Raw genomic sequence first — 25,512 nt, forward strand, 5'->3', positions numbered from 1 at the left:
GGTCAGGAAGACAAACTGCATATCCTACAATCCTGCAGGATCGTGATGATAAAAAGGTTGACGCCATGGACAAGAAAGTTTTCTCGGCATGCAGCATGGCGCTAAAATCTGCAAACGCCACATGCACGCTGGCAAGATTCAGCCACACCGTTTGGGAATGTGCTTCAATGGCGGCTGACCGTCTCCCAGAAGGGGAGGAATGAGACAGTTTCTTGAATATTATCAAGGACGGGAAGGATGCGATGTGTGAATCCCTCCAAACTGGTCTCGACTCTGTTGACAGCATCAGCAGAGCCATGGCGGCTAGTACAACAATCTGCAGATTTGCGTGGTTGCGGAAGTCGAGATTTGCCCCAATTGTACAGTCCAGGCTTCCGAATATGCCCTTTAACGTCATTCCTCTATTTGGTAAAAAAGCTGATGACAGTTTGGAGAAGTTGCAAACTTCTAAAGCAGCAGCCAAATCCCTTGGGTCTGCAATTAGACAAACTCCAAACCGCCCCACAGGTACGCCATAGAGGGGTAGGTCCTTTCACTATTACTCCACATTCGGAAAAGGCAGAGGACAGCCAGAAATGATTAACCTGTGGTGGACGGGGCAAGGGTCGAAGTCTGCATCTGCAGGTGCTGCTTTACCCTCAGTATCTGCTTCAGCCGCCCCAAAACCCCTCTGAGGTCTTGCATCAGTAGGAGGCTGGTTAACTCAACATCTGACCGAATGGCAGGCTATTACTTCAGATGCTTGGGCATTGGAAACGGTTGCCCAAGGTTACTGCTTGCGTTTCCTACACACACCTCAGAGTCATCCTCCGGGGAACAACTCTTTGTTTCCAGACCCGCTCCTTATGCAGAACATTTTGGACCTGCTAGAGAAAAGTGCTATAGAACTGGTACCTGTGACGGAGAGGAACAAGGGTTGGTACTCGCCATATTTTCTAATTCCGAAAAAGGACCGAGGAATGAGACCCATCTTGGACTTGAGAGAATTGAACAAGTTCCTAAGGAAAGACAAGTTCAAGATGGTTACACTTTCTCAGATCCCTCAGGCCCTCCAACTCCAGGATTGGTTGGTATCTCTGGACCTTCAGGATGCTTACTTTCATGTGCCAATCCATCCCAAGCACAGAAAGTACCTGAGGTTCACCATTGGCAGCTCTCACTATCAGTTTTAGGTTCTGCCATTTGGGCTAACCTCCCCCTGAGGGTCTTCACCAAGCCAATGGCGGTTGTGGCAGCGAGTCTCAGGGGAGGGGGGGATTCACGTGTACCCCTACCTGGATGATTGGTTAATCAGAGCAAGTTCCCCATAACAAGCTCAGAATCATCTAGATATTGTTTGCCCCTCCCTCCACAGGCTGGGCTTCTCCCTCAACTTCAAGAAGTCCCATATGATACCATCTCAGAAACTCCAGTTTATTGGAGTAATCCTGGACACATCCCTGGGAAAAGCCTTGCCGCCAGAAGTGAGGGCTCAAAGACATTTTACAGATGGTGACAAAGTTCCAAAATGCCCAATATCTTCCAGCCTTCGATTTTCTGAGGTTGCTTGGCCTGATGTCATCCTGCATCTTTTTAGTGCCTCAGACCCGCCTGAGAATGAGATCCCTCCAGTGGGCTCTCAGGACCCAGTGGTCACAATTCTCAGGAAAAATTTCAGATCTCCTTCAAATATCGAACAGAGTTGCTCTGGACCTTCAATGGTGGGCTTCTTGAGAAAACATCTTGAAGGGAGATCCCTTTTGGCAACCATGGCCGGAGATAACGGTAGTGACGGATGCCTCACTCACGGGGTGGGGAGCCCATACCAACGATTTGACCATCAGTGGTCGTTGGTCTCCATCGGAGTCCAAACTGCACATCAACCTTTTACAGCTGAGGGCAATCAGATTAACGCTCAAGGCCTTTTTGCACTCTGTACGGGGAAAGAATTTCCTGATAATGATGGACGACACACTGGCCATGTACTACCTCAACAAAAGAGGGGGTGTAGGGTCACTACCATTGTGCAGAGAGGAAATGCAGCTCTGGCTTTGGGCAACACAAGAAGGAATCTCTGTCGGCAGTCCACTAGCTCAGGAAGTCCTTCAAGAGATCTTCGCCCTTTGGGGAACCCCTCAAGTGGATCTGTCCGCAATGAGTGCCAACAGGAAGTGCAAGCTGTACTGCTCCAGGGAATTTCCCCCGAGAGGAGCTCTAGGGGACGCGTTTGTGGTGGACTGGGAATATCCACTCCTTTACGCATTTCCTCCAGTCCCCATCATTCCTCATGTAATAAGGAGGTTGAGAAGGTTCAGGAAAACCATGATCCTAATTGCCCCGTATTGGGCCAGGAGAACGTGGTACCCGTACCTTCCAGACATGTTCATCTGTCCTATCTTCTCTCGCGAGAGAAGGGTCAGGTTCTCCATCCGGATATCGGGACTCTCAGCCTTCATGCATGGTTTCTGAAAGGCTGAGGTACAAGGATTGGGACCTCCCGGACGACGTAATGGAGGTGTTGCTTTCGGCCAGAAGGCCAGCAACCATATCACTATACCGCTGCCGCTGGAACAAGTTCTGCAGCTGGTGTGTAGATAACAATGTTGACCTTTTTTCATGCAATACACCAACAGTGTTCCCTTTCCTTTTATACCTAGCAAATTTAGGACTCCAGATCGGCACAGTCAATGGTTACCTAGCAGCGCTGTCCATTTTCAAACGCACTGCTGAGGAACCCTCATATTTCAAAATGCCCTTGGTTATTCAATTTATGAAGGGGGTTGACCAATGTTTACTCCCCAGCCCCCAACTTCTTTTCAAGTTCCCCTGTGGGACCTATATTTAGTCTTAACATTTCTAATGGCTATTCCTTTCAAACCCCTTCATTCGTGCCCATTGAGATTCCTTACCTTCAAAACTGTCTTTCTGCTAGCAATAACTTCTGCACAGAGGGTGAGCGAGTTACATGCTTTATCCTGCAAGCCCCCTTATGCTGTCTTTCATAAAGATAAAGTTGTTCTGCAAGTAAAGCCTAATTTCCTCCCAAAGGTTGTGTCGGAGTTTCATATTACTCAGAAAATAACCTTGCCTTCATTTTACCCTCCTCCTCATCCGGGGAAAGAGGAAGAAAGGCTACACAGACTTGACCCAAAGCATGCTTAGAGTTTTCTATATTAGCACACTGGCAAAGTTAAGACAAACTGACCAATTATTTGTGGGATATACAAGTCACAAGCTAGGCCTAGCCATCACCAAGCAAACAATTTCAAAGTGGATCATTCTAACTATTATGGGATGTTACAAATTGGCAGGAAAAGATCCTCCAGACCATGTGAGGGCTCATTCAACCAGGGGTATAGCAGCTTTGTCAGCTCTCCAAAGGGGATTTCCAGTAAAAGACATTTGTGCAGCTGCCACATGGTCGTCTGCACACACCTTTGAGATTCTATAGTTTGGATTCCTCCACTAGCCAGGAAACTAAATTTCGAAAGGCAGTATTGCATTCTGTGCATACTTAAAAAATGGACTCGCCCCCCCCCGACCTTTATACTTTATAAGTTACTTACCCATGGTAATGTTCTGTCGACTGGATGTTCCTCCCACGTATTCCTTATTGTCCCTCCCATCCTTCCCCGCAGTAAAACTTCCCTTGTAATTGCAGTCTGCGCTCCCTCAAGGGTAGCAGCTGTCTCATCTTACACAATACCTAAATCTTCAAAACGTAACTGAGCAACGGACGCTGCGCCTGATGATTTATACCACTGATGATGTCGACATCGAGACAGAGGCCTTCGAGGGACATCGACTCGACAGCCATCGAAGCGCAACACCCTCTACTGAAAATAAAATTCAGAAGCAGCAAGCTGGATATGGAAATATCAAAGATAAGGAATACGTGGTAGGACCATCCAGTCAAAAGAACGTTACCATTGGTAAGTAACTTGTTCATTGTTATAATCAGAGTCCCAGGAGAGAAGGAACACCTAAGAGCGTGCATGTAAAGTAACGTCTCTTCACAAATATATGATTTATCAAAGGGCCGTAGCATCAGCAAGGTGTAAAATTATTATGGTATATGAGTGTTGGAATGGATTTCTAAACTCTGCTCTGGTTAACTGATGTTTAGGAGGCCACCCTTGTTAGATGACCAGGGGACACTTCACGGAAGATAGCCAGACCAATTCACGGTAGCCTGGAGAGCAGTCAAGGCTAAGTCACAGGAAGAGTGGGGGTGGTCAGAGGTCTTTAATGAGCGCACACAGTGAAACACCGTGAATTACCACAAACATATACAATTTATTAGGTCCAAGAATAAACGCAAATGAATAATGAAAATAATTAGCAAAATACCACACAAGCAACACACTATATGTAAAATAGTCACTGGAGTCAATGTGATAATGTTAGAAACTCAACCAATACCTGTAAGGAAAAGAGCAGACAATCGTAAGAGCATTGACAAGCTTCAGAAATGGAAAACCCTAGCTTTATAAGTCCAACTCTACGATGAATGGAGCCTTGTGTGTGTGTGAATGTTCAATGCACACGTAAAAGCACTCGCTTGTGCGTAAAAGCCACAAAGTTCCTTTCTAAGATGTTGGCAAAATTAGGGACAGGATTCTGAAGGGTGAAAACAAGTTCCATGAGTGAGGGGACGATCTGCTGCGATAAACAAAGCTATTCCCAACTTTGGAGGACTTTAGGAAGCTGAAGCTACCCAAGCCATGGAGAGGACCACTAGGAATCCCCTCTGCGTAAAATGTAATGGATGAACAAGGGGCCATTGGTAAGTGGTTTCAGTACTCGCCGACCTTAACTCGGTTTTGGTCCAAACTTGGCAGTCCTGGAGGGGTTGTCGGAGGTTCGGCTTCCTGCCCTCGGTTCGGCGCTGCGGGTACAGATGCGGATTCCGGTTTGCAACAGGAGCTGTATCTCTCGATTCGGTTGATGAAGAAAGAAAACACTGATGTAACTGGTCTCGGGACACAAGAAGGAATGCAGGAAAACTGCCTTCAGCGACCGTCACTGTCGCACAGGGACGCAGGGGCACCCAACTCTTGCAATCTGACGCAACCTTCTCTATGGCAGCCCTAAATGACTGGGATGCCGGCATTCGATGGAAAGGTGCTGTCCAGTGCAAATTAGGATACCCCAATGTTTAGAGGCAAAACTCGATGCAGCGACGCTCCTGCACGGGTACCAAGGTTTGAGCTGGACAGTCTACTGGCTGGCCCAGGAACACTATCGAAAAATGCTCTTTGGCAGGGCATCCAGAAGGCGTCGATGGTGATTATTCCAACCACTCCAAAGGTTTGAAGCACCTTTTGCAGGTCGTCTTATATTGCGCGCAAAGCAGGGCTCTACCGGGATAACAGCGGGCCCAGGGTGCCAACCTTCTTCAGCGTGTCTCTGGATAGTCATTTGTTCTGCTCGGCTCTTCAGGATACTTGGCTCCGTCCACCGGTCGATTCAGACCTGTTGTCGATCTGCGTGTCTGCATGCAGGACCCCATCTCATCTCCACAGGTCTGGTGAGTGCTCTCACCCGGCCGGCCAATGAGAAGATCTGCCCACCGATGCACGCCATTAGTGGTCCAATCGGTGACCACTGCTGCTTTCGTGTCATCGTCCAACTTGACATTCTGACACCAGCCGTGTTAATTGGGACCAGACAGTCCCAACCGACTTCCTGGGTACCCACACACGTGACCTTTCGCGGGCAACTGCATGCCCAAATAAGGAATTCCTGCACCAGGAAGGCCAAAGGACCAGATGGACAAAGGAACAGACAAAGACCTCGGGCAACAGCCATGACGGATGCTAGCCACATTCATGAGTCAATTGCAGTAAGCGCGGTATGGCTTGGTAAAATGTTATAACATTACATGAAAAAGCTTCTGCTGCCACCTGTTCACTCCTAGGCACATCGCACAATCACCAAATAATCCTTAGTGGATAACTAGGGCCAAAAAATACAAGGGCCCTATTGCGCAGTAGAGTTATGTAGTTTGCGCAATGATAAAATGTTATCAAAGTGGCAACAAAGTCGAAAGACTAAGAGAAACAAAGTTTCTCAGTACTGACAGCCTGAAGGACGTGTCAGTTTCCCCGTAACAATGAGCGAAAGCCCGGGGGAGTGCAGCTGTGGGCAGTTTTCCACTGTCAAAAGTCAGATCAGGATGCTGTAACAAAAGCCAAAAGTTTGGGGGGGTCCACAAATATAGAGGGGAAAGTTGCCTTTAGAGAAATATTCCCTAACAATGAGTTCCGGAGACCAATGATGGGTGTTACATTCCAGACTTCCCTCTCACTGCAGTAGCTTGTGTAGAATCTCGGGTTGTCTTATAGATCCTTCCCTTAGTGTTCCACAGGAGTTGATTCTATGATTGCGGAATCTGCTGTCGTGATCGTTTTTAGGCAAGCTATGCATGATGGAGTATTATCCTGCAGTATTGGATCTAAAGCATATATTGTCTCATATGGTAGGGATGCCAGTTCTTCCTCTGGTTGTTCCATCAGCGTGTGTTACAAACATTGTAGATGGCTCTATTAGTCCAATCTAGGCCCTTTCAGAGCTCATGTCTGAATTCCAGGAAAGCTTTCCTCGTAAGCATTGTTTCTATGAATAAAATCAGCTGAGATGTAAATTCTTCGACCTTGATATAGAAGTGGAGCTTTTCTCTTATTTTTCTGTAAAAGGGGACTTGCATGTTGATTTCCAACGGTGCTGTAAAGCTGTAGAAGGGAGTCTAATGAGGAGGCGTCCTGTTTTGGTTTATAGACTTTTACTCAAAACCATAAACACCTAACTGTCACCATCTCTGAGTGGTTTCCCTGCCCCGACCTCGGTACCTAAGGAACTGTCATAATGTCTGTAAAATAATGTCCGTCATTGTCCAAAATCCCCACTTCTATCCCTTACAGTCAAACCTAAGAATGCTAAATTAAGTAAAGTTGTTCCTCCAGCAGAATGCCTCCCTTCTGGCAAACTCAGAAAGTTCAAAACAAAAAACCAAGTCTTTTCAACAGGAAAATGTCCCCCTTCTCCTGGTTTGCCCCTCTTCACGAAGAGCTAGGCCTTTCTTGGTTTGACCTGCTTTTGGATATTTTCTCGGTGGGGGGGGAGGTGGCTCCCTGGGTATAGTTCTTGGAACTTAGATCAGTGGCCCTATGACTGCCACTGCAACAATGAAGTTTTCCTCGGATGCTTGGCTCGATTCTGTGAGAGTGCTCAACCATCCTCTTGTGGTAAGCGAGTTTATGGTTGCCACTGTGATTAAAGATATTCTCCTCTGTGTTTGCTTTGATTCTGTTGGGGTCCCCCCCTACTCTTGTAGTCAATGGGCTTATTGCTGGCACTGCAGCAAGGAAGTCCTCCTTGGATGCTTCCTTAGATTTGACTAGGATCCCAGACCCATCTGTGGTAGTCAGTGAGCTTATTGCTGTAACAAGGACGTTCTCTGATGCTTGCTTCGATTTGGTGGGGGTCCCTGACTTTTCTCTGGTGGTCAGTGGGCTTATTGCTACCACTGCGGTGAGGCCAATAGAGAGTCACTTGAGCCTGTCTCTTCCACCCCTGTGTCCCCTCCAGGTCTCTCGTTCCTCCCGTTACCTTCATTGGGCTCTCGGTATGCCACTGCGACTTCCTGGGACTGGGGTCGGTCTCTCCTCTGCTTTTGCAGCTATGAAGCGTTCGATCATGCTGCTTGGCCCTCTCCCTCAGCCTTGTGTTCGCTCCAGCTGAGCCCACAGAGAACTCCCTCAGCGACTCTGGTCTGCCAACAGGATTTGAAACTCCAGCTCTGGATGGTTTCCACACCTGTTGACTCTTGTGGCTGGGCTTGACAGTTTGAGAAGTCCATCGTCGCTTTTTATACAAAGTTGCCAGTCCCTCCCTGGATGAATTGTCATTGCCCTTTGTTCCTTTCTGAGGCTTGATTGTTGTGTCTCCTCTGTGCCACCTGATCCTTGAACTTGTACCTGAGATACTCTTCATGTTCCTGAAGATCTTCATCGCAGTACTATCACCTTCAGATACAGTTAAGGTATTGGCATAATACATACGTATGTTGTCGCAAGTATTGTTAGGAAGGGGAAATGGGGCAAGGGATTTCCTGGGTGTGACTGGTTGGTGGAGGCTGTGACCTAGGTGGACATCCTTGTCCCCAGGAGAGGAGTTCCCTCATATGAAGTCCTCCCACATGTTACCATCCCTTGGGAGGACTAACGGTAGCAGCCTCACCTCCATAGCCTCAAAGGAGAGGGCTCCCTGTGCGCAGAAGTGACGACACCTAGAGAATCATCGCACTGCATATTAACAACAGTCTGGAGCTAGTAAGTTTAGTGTCCTCTCTAGGTCGGACTCTGTGAACCCAATCCAGTTCCAGAGGAGGTATCAAGAGATTCCGTATCCACACCACCATACAGGTCACCACATTGGTGGCTTCTACATTCTGTTTGACATGACGAAATAATATAGGACAAGGACGTGGTGTTGAGCGACGCAGGTATTTGGTGGCGAAGGGGATGTGGCGTAGACAGTGAGTGCAGACGACTCACCCTCCTGTCTGCGGCCGCCAGGTAAGAAGTTGCAGTGAGAGTTTAGCCTGTTTTACTCCACGTGACCCCCCTAACCTGGATCTCCTTCTCACTCTTGCACTCGCATTGTTGTTGCCTCCCTGACCTACCCTCTTCCCCACCCCTCTCCGCCCCTGCTCACTTTACACCCTGCAAACCCCTTGCAAGTGTTTGTGCCCACTTGCAACCCAGGCTGCGTGTGCTGCCCCTCATATTAGGCCGTGTACGTTCCCTTGCAATCTTAGATTGTGTGATTGCTTGTGCTCCCTCATGTCTTAGCCTGCGTGCGTTCCCTCGCTTTCCTAGATTGCGTGTGCTCCCTTGCAACTCTCAGCATTCTTCTCCACTCGGCCGCGAGCCCTTTAAATCCTGTGCGCTCCCACGCGTCCTGGGCTGCGTGTGTTCCCTCACAATCTTGATTGCGTGCAATCCCTCGCAACACTAGGCCTCCTTCACCACTCAGCTGCACGCCCTCTGCATCCCCTGTGGGCCCCTCCTCCCCCCCCCTTCCCAACCCCTTCACCTGTCCTATTATGTACCTCTCCGATTGTGTTCTCCATGGATGTTGCATTCTTTTCCTCTAGGTTCCCTTGGTAGTTGTTCTGCCTTTGTTGTTTACTATCCATGGTTTCTTGCTTACATCATTCATTCTTTTTTCTAGGTTACCTGGTTGATTGATCTGTTCTATTTCAGCGTTTTTGTTTCTCTTGTTTGTTGCTTACATTGCTTTGCCGACATCCCTGCTGTGTCCATTCTTTACTATTTGATTCCACTGACAACTGACTTCCCTCTCCATGCCTATGGGCCCCTCCCCCTATGGTCTCTGTCCTTTCTCCTTTTTCCTCTTCACTCCTGGCCCCTTCCGCTCTTCCAAGACCATTATAATGTTTCCCTAACCGGCACTGTCTTGGTCCAAGGCCCTCGGCCCAACTTCCTCCTTTTTGATAGACGCTTCCTGTGCCTTATTTATTATTTTTTTTTTGTGTTGGTTTTACAAAACATTTACCAAAACACGAAAAGTTGAAAACATGAAGTTCAATCATAACATTAAACCACTTATGCTGTCCTATACACCAACAGCATAGCAATATCTGTGGTCAATTTATCTATAAACATTTCGGTAGACCTTAATCATACCTTATGGTATTTTGGTTACTAAATATGCTATCTTTCTGGTCCTCACTCATGATCTTCTTTTCAAGGGCCATAATCAGAAAGATTTTAAGGTCTAGTGAATAAATCCACATTTTAGAAATTCAACCACAGAGAAAGTCGGGAGAGTTTCGTGACCGGAAATGATTCTGTTCCAGAAAAATTCAGAGATCAACCGTTCATTATTTCTTAGAAATTTCCTGAAAAGAGACCGTCTCGGCTTCCATGTACCTTCACAATCCATTAGCAGGTGCCTCAGTGTTTGATTTGAGGGATTCTCACATACTTCGCATAGTTTCTGTGAGTCTTCCTCTTGTCTTCTCTGTACAAACACTTCCCCAACAGGTAGTAGGTTTAGCCTTATCCTAAGGAAGTTGTTTCTCTCCTGTCTTGACTGGAAATTTGATCAGGTATTTTGCTAGGAACAGATTTTGATCCACAGATTAGAAGGCGTTAGGCCTGCTCGCATTTAGAACCTTTGCAATTGTTTTAATTCAGTGCTCTCTCACCAAAAGTTTTGATATTCTGGGGGTTGTTGATCAAAGTCTGAAGCTTTATGTCATGTTCTAACAAGAAGTCTTTGACTTTTGTTTCCAAACGACTTAAATGTTCTGATCTCTAGCATTCCAGATGACCTTTAACATCCCCATACAGTGAGTTACGTTCTGCTGTGATTATCTGGCGACAGAGTGAGACTAACTTCCAACTTGCTAAGGAGTCTAGAGAGTTCAGGCCTAATTCGAATCTCAAAATCCAGGATGGTGTGCTCGTTTCCAGACCAAAACTGTTTTCCAGACAAGTGATTACAACTTATCTCAGTTTGTATTTCAAAGCAACGGCTTTAAGCTCTATGGCTCTAAGCCATAGAGGATGATTGGTATCACCTTTGCCCTAAAATACCTAATTAGGGGCAGAATTGAAAACCTACATTATTTGGTATAAATCTTCTTCATCTGGGGGATGAGTTGGAGAGTCTTCCTCTTGTGAATTGCTTGGGAAGCATATAGTCTATCCAGCAGGACTATATCGTTTGCGTAGGCCAGCCAGTGGATCTTCCTTCCATTCATCACAGGGCTGGCCAACGCAGCCGGTTCCAGGGAGTCACCATGTCTGCCAAAAACAGATTTTAAAAAGTAGATGCACCCAGACACCCCTGCCAAACTCCTCTCTCCACTTTAGTTGGAGCCGAGAGTTGCCCTTGTTCATCTAGGCGCACTCTCAACGAGGTATCTCCGTAAAACTCAATTAACATTGCCTGGAGCGACTCCGAGATCCCCCATCTCTTCTGTTTTCTCCACAAGTGCGCTCTGTCGACTTGGTCGAAAGCTTTCGACAGATCTACCAAGGCGCCATAAGAGTGGCAATTCTCCCTTGACCATTGTTCGCTCACTCACCAGATTTAAGGTGAGAGAATGTGTGCAGTGTCTACCCATTTAGTAAGTTCCCTCAGTAACAATTTCATGAACATTTTACTGTCTATATCTAGGAGGGCGATGGTGCGATAGTTCGACGGGTATAGTCTATCGCCCTCCTTGAAAAAAGCTATGACTATTGCAGTCTTCCATGAGGGAGGAAGTTGAAGCTGCCGATTTCCTTAAAGAGATGGTACAAAAGTCTGGACCATAGTACTGGTTTGTTTTTGAGTACCTGGTATGTCAGGCCATTCGGGTCTGCCGCCCTGCAGGCTAGGGACTTGGATATGATGTCCATAATGTCATATTCCTCGAACGGTAGGTTCCATGGCACGTTTGGTTGGACAGTAACCGGCAGTGGTCCTGGATTCTTAAATATTTTGGATAAATAGTCCACCCATTTAGGTTCAGGGACTAGATTACAGAGAGTACTACTGCGGTTGGTCTCCAGCTGGCCAATCACAGACCAAACGTTTCTAGTGTTACTTTCACTTACCAGCCGTGTACTCCGTTGTTAGGGAGAATTCTCTGTTTAGGCTGAATTTCCCTACCTAGTGAGTCCCCCAGCAGCTTTGCTGGATTTCTGGGGTTTAATTTTTTTTCTCCTGCCAAGAGTGAGACTCTTTTACCCTCACTCTTGGACATGTTGAAGTGTGTTTTCTTGGTTAAACCTTGTGTTGAATGGGCTATGGGGTCTTTTACTCCATAGGGCCTCATGTATTTTTGTGATGTGGGTCACACAGCACCCTCTGTGCCGTGACCCAGGGGTGTCCTAGGGACTCCCCAACATAGACTCCATACCCTGGGACTGACTACTGTCTCCCAGGGCATGTAAAGTCACCAAAGACTTTGCTAGTCTTGAATCCTGAACAGAACCAGTACAAACCATCATATTGTGGACGTACTGGCTGGGGCAATTCGATTGCCCCAGGGTCTGTTAGTCGAGGGGGCACGTCTCCGTCCCCCCTGATCGAGTTTTGGCTGGTGGCAGTGGAAACTACTTTTTATATTCGACCGCGAATATTTCCCTATGGGATTTCCCATTGTTTTAGGCTAACACATTTAATTATTTATTTACGGTAGCCTTAAACATACCGCCGGTTTATATATTTATTTTTATAACTCCGGTTGGGACTTTTTGCCAAAACTTGATTCTAAAATGGCGTTGGTGTTCGCCTCTGTAACTCTGACCCAAAGTGGAGCCCTTTGTTCCACTTTTGGCGGGCTTCTCCACAGAAGCCCTCCAAAGTGGTGCCACTCTGTCTGGGGTACTTAGGAGGGGTGGAGGGGGATTTAGGCACCCTGGACTGCGTTACCTTGGTAACTCAAGTCGCACTCCGTCCTGATTGGCCCAAGTGGTGAGCCGCCCGGCTCACCACTTAGCATGTTTGAGTGACAGCTAGGCTGGGTGAATGGGGGTTTGCTGCATAAAAGCAGGGCTTTGGGGACTGGGACTTCAGAAGTCGCCACAGGACCAAGAATCCGACGAGGGAAGAGCTGAGCCGACCTGCTTCGACGACACCACCCGGTGGAGCCCTGCTGAACCGTCTCACCACTTTTTCCCGACGACCGAGGAGAACTCTTAACGGAGTGGCTCCTTCCCTTGACTGGTGGGGACAACCAGTTTTCGCCTTCTTTCCGTTCTTTGAGGTATCTCGTGGCCGCCTTGCCTGTGCCAAGCACCCCGGCAACCGGAATACCACACTTTACCCCCATACCGCGAAAGTCGGTACCAACCCTTTAACCGGAGGACTCCGCGGCTGGTTTCTTCCCGGGCAGTGCAACGACCCTCTTCTTCTGCTCTTCAGCGAGAACTTCTTCTCCTCTGACCGACGTCGAGCCCTGCTGCCACTGCCTGGAACAACTGCCACCGCTGGAGGATCCTTTCCGCTTAAGGTACTGTGTTCCGCCTGGCTTCCCTTGCTACCGACTGTACGGGGTAGATTTAGTCCCCGGCTTTCGAACCTGGGAGTGCCTGGGACACTTTGGCTAAACTTTCTGAGCCACTCTAAACTCTTTTTGACTCTTTGCAAGACTTTGAATCTCTAACTAACAGTGTGATCTTGGGCACATTTTCGCTCCGGCTACTCTAAGAGTGGGCCCTGCCTAGTGACTTTTGCTCACCTGTGACTTTATTCTTCTTTAAGCCTATTGCAAGTGTTCTGGACCTTAGAGTGGTGTGTCTAACCTATTTCTGCTTTTTCTCTCCCTTTCTTGGAAACTACTAGAGTGTCATCTAACGTTAAGCACTCACCTCTGTTTTAATTAAGTGGTGTTTACCTAGAGTTGTCTAGATAGGAGAAAGGATTGAATCTACTTTCATTATAACTGTGTTGAAGTGCTTTTACTATATTTTTGCTAGAGTGTTTTTAACTTATGTGTATTTTAAATAAATAACTATATACTTTTGAAACCAAGCTCTGGTCAGTGGTTGCTTGTGCTATTGTGTTTTGGTACATATTGTGTATACTTTGCATACTGCCTAACTCTTCTTGAGGGAAGTCTGACTGCTCAGCCACAGCTACCAGGTAAATCTGGGTGGTACAGACTGCTACCAAAGGGGTTTACTGCTCTACCTGTAGTCTTAAATCTTTTGCAGTGTTCCCCAAGGGAACTGCACAGGTTTCTGCCTAACACTGGTGTACAGCGGTGGGATTTGTATTGAGTATACATTTTATTGTGCTTTAGATACCTTAGTGCAACTAACCACAAAGCTTAGCACTGAAAAAGTAAAACCTCTAACATGTCAGTTATAGAAAGCTATAGTCAAGAGTCCCTTGCAGCCAAAACTGCTGATTGTTTAAGAGTGCTCTGTAAACATAAGGATCTCCTGACTAAGGGCAAGAAAATGGAGCTGATTGAAAGATTGTTAGCTAACCAAAGTCTGGGTGATGGTTCAGAGGAACCTACCACTCCAGCAACTGTAGATGACAGTGTTGAAGTTAACATGGAGCAAAATGTTGATGTTTCTGAGGAAGAGTCAGAAGAGGAGGGTGAGGCTGTTGTAACTGTCCCCCCTAGGCCTCTGCCTGCTCTACCTGCTGTGCCTACTGGACCTTTACCAGGTCCCACATTTAGTCCTCAGTACTTTGAACTAGAGAAAATGAAGCTAGAATTGGAGTATAAGAAACTTAATGCTCAAACTGACAAAGAACTAAGGCTAAGGGAAATGGAGCTCAAGTATGACTTAGAAATGAAGAAATTATCGGTTGAGAATGTTTCTCTCTCTGGCTCCTCTAGAAGTTCCAGTCCTAAAAGACCCCGGATGCCTAAAGAATTGGTTGGTATGTATGAGCCTAAGTTGGATGTGTTGGATTGGTTGTCTCTGTTTGAATATAATCATGGGCTCCAGAACATCACAGGAAATGACTTACTCACCTGGTTGTTCTCTAGGCTTCCCCCTGTTGCAACTGATGTGGTAATGGAGATGGGGGAGGAGGATAGAAAGGACTATGAATGTGTGAAACTAGCTTTGATAGCTAGGTTTGGGAAGACCCCTTCCCAGTATCTTAAGAGGTTTAGGAGCCTCAAAAAGCATGATGGTACCCCTTGGGCTACCTGGGTGAATGAATGTTTGAAAAACTTAGAGGGATGGATTAAGGGTTACAAGGTGAACACTTATGAAGGTATGAAGAATTTGTTTATGTTGGAGACTATTTATGATGCCTGCTCTCCTGAGCTCAGACAACACTTGGCTGATTCCAGGGAATTAGATTCCCGGAAGCTAGCTAAGGCTGCTGACTTGTGGGTTGCCAACAGGGCCACTCACAAGGATTCTGGGGTAACTCAGAAGAAGGATGGGGAAAAACAGTCTAAGAAGGACTCCAAAGAGAATTCTAATACTACAAATTCCAAAGAGGGCCCCAAACAAAACTATAAGGGTAAGCCACAAGGGAAACCAAATCAGGCTAGTGTACCTTCTGGTCCCAGACCAGAAGGAGGTCAGAACAAGCCTCCATTCCAGCGAGCCTTTGGCTCATGCTTTGTTTGTAAGGCTACTGACCATGTGAAAGGAGATCCCAGATGTAAGGGTAAACCTTCAGGGGTCCAGCTTGCCTCCTTAGCCTTCGCTCCAGAAGAGGAAGTACCTATGGCAAGTGGAAACTTTCTATTACTAGCTGATGAACCCACTGGAGTCTCAGCTAGTGTTTCTTTAGTCTCTCTGGGGTTGTGGGAGCAACAGAATTTAGATGTCTATAACTCTATCCCAGATAATACTAAAGAGTATTATAAGGACAGTGTCCAGGTGAATGGTCAGGAGACTCCTGCCATTAGGGACACTGGAGCCAGCATAACTGTGGTGGATGAATCATTTTTCAAGGCAGAGGATGTTGCTAAGGCACCCAAATGCCTCACCAAGTTAGCTGGTGGGCCTGTGCAGATGTGTCCCCAGTTACCAGTTCTCATCCAATGTAATGATATGGCTGTAAAAATACCTGTCAGTGTACAATGTGAAGTGCCAGGTAGGGTTCTGTTGGGTAATGACCTCAAAGCTCTTGGAGTTGTATCTCATACCCCCAGACCTCCTAGCAAAAGGTTTCAGGAACTCACAAAACCTGCAAGGGAGAAAACCCTGAGAGGGTTATCTCAGGAGATGATGACAGAAATCACTCCTCTACCACTGGAGCAACTTACTGCAGTAACTACCAGATCAGGGGCAAAGGGGCAACCCAAGACTCCTAGGAAAAAGCCAGCAGCAAGCACTCCAGTGCTTCCAACAAGGACTTCCCCTAGGTTGTCCAAAGTTACACCTGTAACTCCACCTCCAGCTGAGGCTGAGAGGGAGGTACAACCCTGTGTGGTTGAGCTAGACTCTGAGGAAGAGCTAGAAGGAGGCCCCAACCTTATTGGAGATTTGGACCCTGAGGACCATCCTGAGCTGCAGTCTTTACTGGCAGAAGGTGGGCCTAGCAGGGCAGCTTTTCGTAAGGGGCAAAGAGAATGTCCAACTCTGGAGGGTCTCCGCCACCAGGCAGCTTCTCAAGCTGATGGGCAAGAGCCTGGGAAGTATAGGTTGCACTGGGAAGATGGCCTCTTCTACAGTGAACCCACTGAGTCTGAACCTGGAGACTACAAACGCCTTGTAGTCCCACAAGAAAACAGACAACAGTTCTTACAACTAGCCCATGAGATACCTTTGGCTGGCCACTTGAGTTTCAAGAAGACCAAGGAAAGGCTCTCACTCTACTTTTATTGGCCAAAGATGGGGGCCGAAGTAGATAGATATTGTAAGAGCTGCCATACCTGCCAGACTTCTGGTAAGGTTGGTTCCAAGAATGTGGCACCTTTAGTGCCTCTCCCAGTTGTGGGAGTCCCATTTGAGAGGGTAGGGATTGACATTGTTGGTCCCCTTGATCCTCCAACCTCCTCAGGCAACAGGTTTATCCTTGTTGTAGTAGACCATGCTACTAGGTACCCTGAGGCCATTCCTATGAGGACTGTTACAGCTCCGGCTGTGGCTAAGGCCCTCCTTGGTATTTTTACCAGGGTTGGGTTTCCTAAGGAGGTAATCTCTGACAGGGGGTCAAACTTTATGTCCCACTACATGAAGGCCATGTGGAAAACCTGTGGAGTTACCTACAAGTTCTCAACCGCCTACCACCCTCAGACAAACGGGTTGGTTGAAAGGTTTAACAGAACCATGAAGAGCATGATAGGTGCTTTGGAAGAACCCCTTAAGAAAAAGTGGGACCTTCTACTGCCATGCCTTCTCTTTGCTTATAGAGAAGTCCCTCAGGAGGGAGTAGGTTATTCTCCCTTTGAGCTTCTCTATGGCCATCCAGTCAGAGGTCCATTGGCCCTGATTAAGGAGGGGTTGGAAGGTGCTCCTCCCCTCAAGCCAGTCAGAGTGACTGACTATGTGATAGGTCTCCGGAGGAGAATGTCACACATGATGGCAGAAGCAAGTGACAACTTGAAAGCTGGTCAAGCCCTGGTCAAACATTGGCACGACCAGAAGGCTAACATGGTTGAGTTTACTCAAGACCAGCTAGTTCTAGTTATGCTCCCAACAAGGCAGAGGGCCTTGCAAGACAAATGGATGGGACCCTTCAAGGTTGTGGGAAAACTTGGAGAGGTCAACTATCTGGTGGATCTGGGCAGACCCAGGGAAGCTCCTAGAGTCTTCCACACCAACCGACTAAAAGCCTACATCTCCAGACCTGATGTAGGAGCCTTGCTCCTAGCTTCAGCTGCAGAGGAGGAAGAGAGTGAATCTCTCCCTGATCTCCTCAGAGGTGTACCTTTAGATGAAAAAGTTGAAGGAGTCAATCTCTCTTCAGACCTGACACCTGAGCAACAAGAGGAGTGCAAATCTATGTTAAATCAGTTTGCCTCCCTGTTCTCACTGTCACCAGGCTTGACCCCTTGGGGCCAGCATGAGATACTCACTGGTGACTGTCTGCCAGTCAAAAGCAGAGGATACAGAATGTCAGAACATATCAGAGCCCACATCAAAGGAGAGGTCAAGAAGATGCTTGATCTCGGGGTAATAGAACCCTCTACTAGTCCATGGTCTAGCCCAGTTGTGTTAGTACCAAAGGCAGGATCCAAAGACTTGAGATTCTGTGTGGACTATAGAGCTCTAAATGCAGTCACCAAGACTGATGCCCACCCTTTGCCCAGGACAGATGAGTTGGTGGATAAACTTGGTGCAGCCAAGTACCTCAGCACATTTGACCTGACGTCAGGCTATTGGCAAATAGCCCTGACAGACCATGCCAAGGAGAAAACTGCATTTTCAACCCCAGTTGGCTTGTACCAGTTTAAGGTCATGCCTTTTGGACTGAAAAATGCACCTGCCACATTCCAAAGGATGGTGAACCAAGTTCTGGCTGGGATGGAAGATTTCTGCATGGCATACTTGGATGACATTGCAGTCTTCAGCCACTCCTGGGAAGAACATGTGAACCACCTAGGACATGTGTTGCAGGCTCTGAAACAGGCCCATTTGACAATCAAAGCCAGTAAGTGCCAGATTGGTCAAAGTAAAGTGGTCTACCTTGGACATGAGGTAGGAGGTGGAGAAATAAGGCCTTTGCCCAGCAAGATTGAAGCTGTGCAAAATTGGACAACACCAACTACTCAAACCCAAGTGAGAGCTTTTCTAGGCCTCACTGGGTATTACAGGAATTTCATTGAGAACTATGGGACCATAGCTTCTCCACTGAATGTAATCTCCTCGCCCAAATTCCCTAAAAAGGTAAAATGGAATGAGGAGTGCAATCAGGCCTTTGAAAAACTGAAGAGAGCTCTTTGCCAGGCTCCAGTATTGAGAGCTCCTGACTACCACCAACCTTTCATTGTACAAACTGATGCTTCCAATGTAGGTATAGGTGCAGTTCTAAGCCAACTGGATGAGAAGGGTAGGGAGCACCCCATTTGCTTCATCAGTAGGAAACTGAAGGATCCTGAGACAAGGTGGGCAACTATCGAAAGAGAATGCTTTGCTATTGTGTGGGCACTGAAGAAGTTTAGGCCATACTTGTATGGTTCTACTTTTGTTATTCAGACTGACCACCAACCCTTGAGATGGTTAATGCAAATGAAAGGGGAAAATCCAAAACTATTGAGATGGTCAATCTGCCTGCAAGGGTTTGATTTCACCATTGAGCACAGGTCAGGGTGTCACCATCAAAATGCTGATGGACTCTCTAGGATGTATATCATCGACTAGAGGTATGAGGTTCATCCAGGAGTGGATTAAATCCTCCTGTCCCTTAGTCTGGGGGGGGCGAGTGTTAGGGAGAATTCTCTGTTTAGGCTGAATTTCCCTACCTAGTGAGTCCCCCAGCAGCTTTGCTGGATTTCTGGGGTTTAATTTTTTTTCTCCTGCCAAGAGTGAGACTCTTTTACCCTCACTCTTGGACATGTTGAAGTGTGTTTTCTTGGTTAAACCTTGTGTTGAATGGGCTATGGGGTCTTTTACTCCATAGGGCCTCATGTATTTTTGTGATGTGGGTCACACAGCACCCTCTGTGCCGTGACCCAGGGGTGTCCTAGGGACTCCCCAACATAGACTCCATACCCTGGGACTGACTACTGTCTCCCAGGGCATGTAAAGTCACCAAAGACTTTGCTAGTCTTGAATCCTGAACAGAACCAGTACAAACCATCATATTGTGGACGTACTGGCTGGGGCAATTCGATTGCCCCAGGGTCTGTTAGTCGAGGGGGCACGTCTCCGTCCCCCCTGATCGAGTTTTGGCTGGTGGCAGTGGAAACTACTTTTTATATTCGACCGCGAATATTTCCCTATGGGATTTCCCATTGTTTTAGGCTAACACATTTAATTATTTATTTACGGTAGCCTTAAACATACCGCCGGTTTATATATTTATTTTTATAACTCCGGTTGGGACTTTTTGCCAAAACTTGATTCTAAAATGGCGTTGGTGTTCGCCTCTGTAACTCTGACCCAAAGTGGAGCCCTTTGTTCCACTTTTGGCGGGCTTCTCCACAGAAGCCCTCCAAAGTGGTGCCACTCTGTCTGGGGTACTTAGGAGGGGTGGAGGGGGATTTAGGCACCCTGGACTGCGTTACCTTGGTAACTCAAGTCGCACTCCGTCCTGATTGGCCCAAGTGGTGAGCCGCCCGGCTCACCACTTAGCATGTTTGAGTGACAGCTAGGCTGGGTGAATGGGGGTTTGCTGCATAAAAGCAGGGCTTTGGGGACTGGGACTTCAGAAGTCGCCACAGGACCAAGAATCCGACGAGGGAAGAGCTGAGCCGACCTGCTTCGACGACACCACCCGGTGGAGCCCTGCTGAACCGTCTCACCACTTTTTCCCGACGACCGAGGAGAACTCTTAACGGAGTGGCTCCTTCCCTTGACTGGTGGGGACAACCAGTTTTCGCCTTCTTTCCGTTCTTTGAGGTATCTCGTGGCCGCCTTGCCTGTGCCAAGCACCCCGGCAACCGGAATACCACACTTTACCCCCATACCGCGAAAGTCGGTACCAACCCTTTAACCGGAGGACTCCGCGGCTGGTTTCTTCCCGGGCAGTGCAACGACCCTCTTCTTCTGCTCTTCAGCGAGAACTTCTTCTCCTCTGACCGACGTCGAGCCCTGCTGCCACTGCCTGGAACAACTGCCACCGCTGGAGGATCCTTTCCGCTTAAGGTACTGTGTTCCGCCTGGCTTCCCTTGCTACCGACTGTACGGGGTAGATTTAGTCCCCGGCTTTCGAACCTGGGAGTGCCTGGGACACTTTGGCTAAACTTTCTGAGCCACTCTAAACTCTTTTTGACTCTTTGCAAGACTTTGAATCTCTAACTAACAGTGTGATCTTGGGCACATTTTCGCTCCGGCTACTCTAAGAGTGGGCCCTGCCTAGTGACTTTTGCTCACCTGTGACTTTATTCTTCTTTAAGCCTATTGCAAGTGTTCTGGACCTTAGAGTGGTGTGTCTAACCTATTTCTGCTTTTTCTCTCCCTTTCTTGGAAACTACTAGAGTGTCATCTAACGTTAAGCACTCACCTCTGTTTTAATTAAGTGGTGTTTACCTAGAGTTGTCTAGATAGGAGAAAGGATTGAATCTACTTTCATTATAACTGTGTTGAAGTGCTTTTACTATATTTTTGCTAGAGTGTTTTTAACTTATGTGTATTTTAAATAAATAACTATATACTTTTGAAACCAAGCTCTGGTCAGTGGTTGCTTGTGCTATTGTGTTTTGGTACATATTGTGTATACTTTGCATACTGCCTAACTCTTCTTGAGGGAAGTCTGACTGCTCAGCCACAGCTACCAGGTAAATCTGGGTGGTACAGACTGCTACCAAAGGGGTTTACTGCTCTACCTGTAGTCTTAAATCTTTTGCAGTGTTCCCCAAGGGAACTGCACAGGTTTCTGCCTAACATCCGTCTTGATGCATCCGAATCATTCTTTGGTTTTTAGACCAGTTTGTATAGGCTTGCCGTGCTTTTTTAACTTCCGAACTATATTGATATATGCTACAATACAATGTTTTTAGGGTTCAGATCTAAGGGCCCTCTTCCTTTCCCGAGTTGCTTCGTCAAAACAATGTACATGATATGATATGATAGTTTATTTATATAGCGCCTATACACAATGTGTTTCAAAGTGCTTCAAGGCAGGGGAGGGAACAAGGGAAAATACAATTACATTCGTACAGTACAGTAAGGATGTGAAATTAACTATCGTACTCAGCCTGACGACATTTCAGATAGTGCAAGAGCTAAGACATAGATAAGGAAGGGAGGCGGAGAGTGGGAAGGAAATTAAAACAGACAGGCGACTATCGTACTAGGCCTGGTGACATTTCTGGTAGAGCCGGAGAAAAACAAGAGGTGAGAGAGAGGGGTGCAGAAAGATAGGGGAGGAACAAAACAAGCGACTAACATACTAGGCCTGACGACATTTCAGATAGTGCTGGAGGGGGGGTGGGGAGGAAAAAACCAGTAAGGAGGAGACCGATGAGGTTGCTCTCATACTAGGTCCAGGGACAATTCTGATAGAGTAAGTGCATAGAAGAAAGTAAGGGGAGGAGATAGGAAAAGAGAGAAAGGAAAGGAGGAGAGAACAGAGAGTTAGCAGTCAAGAGTGGAGAAGCAAGAGGGGAGAGTGAATACAAATGCAGAAGTCAGTAGTAACACATAGGGCCTCATTACGAGTCCAGCAGTAACTGCGGCGGTAAAACCGCCTGGTTACCGCCGGACTCATATTACCATTCCGCCTCCGTGGCTCACGGAATTACCAGGGCATTACAGCCCAGGTGTCCAAGGAGTCACGGAGGCAGAATGGTGTAAATCCCCATTCCCATTGAGTCCCATAGGGCTCAATGGGAATGGGGAAGTGGAAACACAGGCACCATCTCGTGATGGTGCTGGTGTTTCCACGTCCGCCTGCAGGTGGGAGGTGTTCAACCCGCCAGGTCAGACCTGGCGGGAAGATCACATCCTGCCTGCAGGACTCGGGATCGGGCGGTCCGGAATTAACAGTGGCGGCGGGTTTACCGCCACTGTTAATTCCGGACCGCCTGACGCGTAATGAGGCCCATAATGTTGCAAGCCAGGATTTTTTTTTTTTTTTATTTTTTTTTTTTTATTTTACAAGATTTTATACAAGATGAAGGTGCGAACAGCATGAGTACATTGTTTACCTGTCTCTGGTTTACTTGGGGGGGGGGGGGGGGGGGGGAGGACTGACCATATTGATTTAACAAAATTGGCCGGAAGGCAGTAGTCTAATAGGGTGGATTCTGGTATTTCTTTTAACCTATTATTTAGTTTTTTTCCTTCTTGCCTATAATTAACCAGATGCATTTTGCCTGAGTTTAGTGCCTATTATTTCTTGAGGAAGAAGATCTGTAGCTAACACTGACAAATCAGGAAAGAGTAGCTCTAAACGTGGGTGGTGACTTCTACGTTCCATCGTCCTGTTTAATAACAAGAGAGGACCGCCTGAGAGGAGGCAAGGCGAGACAAAGATGTAATCTAATATGGATTTTCGGCATGGCATCTAGATCTCCCTCTGTTGACATATTCAGCATTTTCAGCCCCAAAGGGTCCTGGAAATCAAGAAATCTCTTGCAAGAATTATGTTGGCACCAGCATGATCCAGCTTACTTGTCTCCAGTAATGAAGACAGAGTTGCCAGAAAGGCCTGAAGTTAGGAACAGGCGGGGTTCCAGTAGATACTGATAGTAATTAGAATGGGGTCTGGCATGAGACAATTTAGATGGACTTTACATGCCTGGATTCCTAATGCGTTGTTAAAGATAGGGACTATAGTTTTAAATGAGAGGTTTTTATAAGCCGTCAAAGGCCCCCTGATGGTCTGCCCAATGCTTGGTGTGATGCAGAAAGGCAGTGAGATGTATATCCCTCTATTTCAACATGATTTACCAGCCACATTTCCTGGAGCAAAATTATATAATTTAGAGTAAACACGCTCTCTCGCTCATGGTTCTAGATTTAAAAATGCTGGGACCCTGCGTGTTCCAACATACTACTCTAATGGTGTCCTGACTAAAGTGACTGTACTCCCACCCCCAGTTTCTGCAAAACTTGGGAAAGTAGATCTGGAAGAAGTGCCAAAACATTTTCCTGTGCAGATCCTCCAATAGCCGACTTCCTGGTATCTGGACCAATTCTCTCCAAGTTTGATCTTTCCCATGCGCAGGGTTCTTTTGACATTCCCGATTTTGAGACTTGCTTTCTTTCACCTCCGCTGGGATGTCAGCAAAGACTTTCTGTCCATATTTCTCCAGATTTCTTGATGCATTGAAGATGCCAACCATCGCTTTCCTTGATGCAAGACAAACTTCTGCCAGGAAGTAATTGCAGGCGTGTGGAAATGTCACAACCTCGATATCTTCTGATGCTAGAAGATAAAGGCTTGGCACTTTTTTTGAGCTGTGTCAGGATCACATTTCGAATGAGTGATTTATGGTTGGCAGTGTTGACCAGTAAATACAGCCAAACCTTCAGGATTGCAAAGTCCGAAGTAGCCTCCTTAGCATTTATTTCAGTGCTCAGGATTCACTCCTGGACTGGGTCGGCAGTGCTCTTTTTCTCAGGTACTTCCTTTAACTCCATTGAGTTCCCAACTCCATTCCAAATTTTTGGACTGTCGCAGGGTTTCCCTTGAGTTGAGTCTTGCTCCACCAGTGCCCTAGATGGAACTTGCGCTAATATATTATTATTATTTATTCAGATTTGTAGAGTGCACGCCAGCCTGGGGGCATCGTGGCGCTTGTTACAGACAATATCTTGGTTACATAGGATACAGTAATTACATACAATACAGAATTTACAATGGACATGTATACATTAGTGACGCAGTATATTTACAGGATTCCTGAAAGTTTCCTACTTATTTTGCAAGGACCGAGGTTTTCAGTTTCCTGCGAAAAATAGGGAGCGAGTTTTCCGCTCTGTCTGCAGGGAGAGCGTTCCATGTCTTGGCTGCAATGTAGGGGAAACTTAAACCTCCGGCTTTGGCTTTTCTGATGCGTGGGATGCAGATTAGGTTGGAGTATTGTGTCAAGGTGGGACAGGAGGAGGAGGGTTTCAGGATGGTTTCAGATAGATAGGACGGGGCAGAGAGAGGCAGGCATTTGTGAGTGAGGGTGAGGATTTTGAGAGTGATCTGTTCTTTGACCGGGAGCCATTGTGCTGAGTGCCTGGCTTGGGTGATATGCTCTCTTCTTGGGATGCTAAGAGTGGCCCGGAGAGCATTGTTCTGCGTGACTTGTAGTCTGTTTGTTTTTGGCTGATGTGCCTGCTAGGAGTGCATTGCAGTAGTCCAACTTGGCTCCAATGGTTGCCCTCGCTATAGAGAGGCAGTTGGGTTTAGAGAGGTAGGGTTTGATGGCGTTTATGAGTTTGGTGGTGTGTGCAGATGCGGAAGTGATAGCGCTGACTTGTCTAGTCATAGATAGTGAAGAGTCAACGTATACTCCCAGTGTCTTTACGGCTGTGGATATGGGGATGATGGAGTTGTCAATGGAGAAGTTGGCTTACAGTTTGTCAAGTTTGTCTAGGGTGTTCTGCTGACCTAATATCACAATTTCAGTCTTGTCACCATTGAGGCAGAGGCCATTAACTGCCATCCATGCCTTGATGACGGAGTAGATTGTGTGGAGTGCCTTGGCATCTTCGTTGTATGATCCTGCGAGTGGTAGGAGTACTTTTGTGTCATCCGCGTAGTTCGTGTATGTGATGCCGTATGAGTCAAGTTTGTCAAAGAGGGGCTTGGTGAACAAGTTAGAGTGTGGGTGCAGTGCAGGATCCTTGAGGGACCCCGCAGTGGATTGTCGTGGGTGTGGCGTTGGCGATGTCTGAGAAGACTTTCATGGCTCTACCCTCTAGGAAGGAAGTGATCCAGAGGGCTGCTTCTTTGGAGAAGTTGGCTGAGTGTGTGAGATGTGAAGTGAGAGTCTTGTGATCAACCAGATCGAAGGCGGCTGAGAGATCTAAAAGGAGCAGGAGAGCAGGCTTGCCTTTGTCCATGATTTGGGAGATATGACTCTTCAGATCTACTAGGGCTGTTTCTGTGCCATGTCCTTTCCGGAAGCCTGACTGCCTAGTTCCGAGGATGGAGTGAGTTTCCAGAAAGTGTTGGTTTTGGCAGTGTGCGGCTTTGTCCAGTAGTTTCAGCAGGAATGGCACTGCGGTTATTGGTCTGTAGTTGTTGGGTTGTAGGGGGTCGAGAGTAGGTTTTTTTAGGAGAGGCCGGACCCAAGCCACTTTGAGGTTGGTTGGGAGGATGCCCGTTTTAAAGGACGCATTAATGAATGCTGTGAAGAGCGGCGCAAAGCAGTCTGCGCAGTCTTTGACAAGTTTTGGTGGGCAAATATCGCCTTTACAGGGGGAGGGTTTGAGATTTTTTAGTATGTTAATAACGTCTGATTCAGTGACGTCTCTG

At 47.1% G+C, this 25,512-nt stretch overlaps 1 protein-coding gene across 1 annotated transcript in view; it reads left to right on the top strand.

The window, feature by feature from the left end:
- Positions 1–3,727: 3,727 nt before the first annotated feature.
- Positions 3,728–25,512, top strand: part of LOC138487574 (zinc finger protein 271-like) — a 46,737-nt gene continuing 24,952 nt past the window's right edge. Inside the window, exon 1 of the mRNA XM_069614048.1 lies at positions 3,728–3,911. Within this exon, the coding sequence (XP_069470149.1) occupies positions 3,728–3,911 (184 nt within the window). The remainder of the gene's footprint in view (positions 3,912–25,512) is intronic.

This window comes from Ambystoma mexicanum, chromosome 9, assembly GCF_040938575.1.
Source record: "Ambystoma mexicanum isolate Mex_15411 chromosome 9, UKY_AmexF1_1, whole genome shotgun sequence".
Taxonomy (NCBI): domain Eukaryota; kingdom Metazoa; phylum Chordata; class Amphibia; order Caudata; family Ambystomatidae; genus Ambystoma; species Ambystoma mexicanum.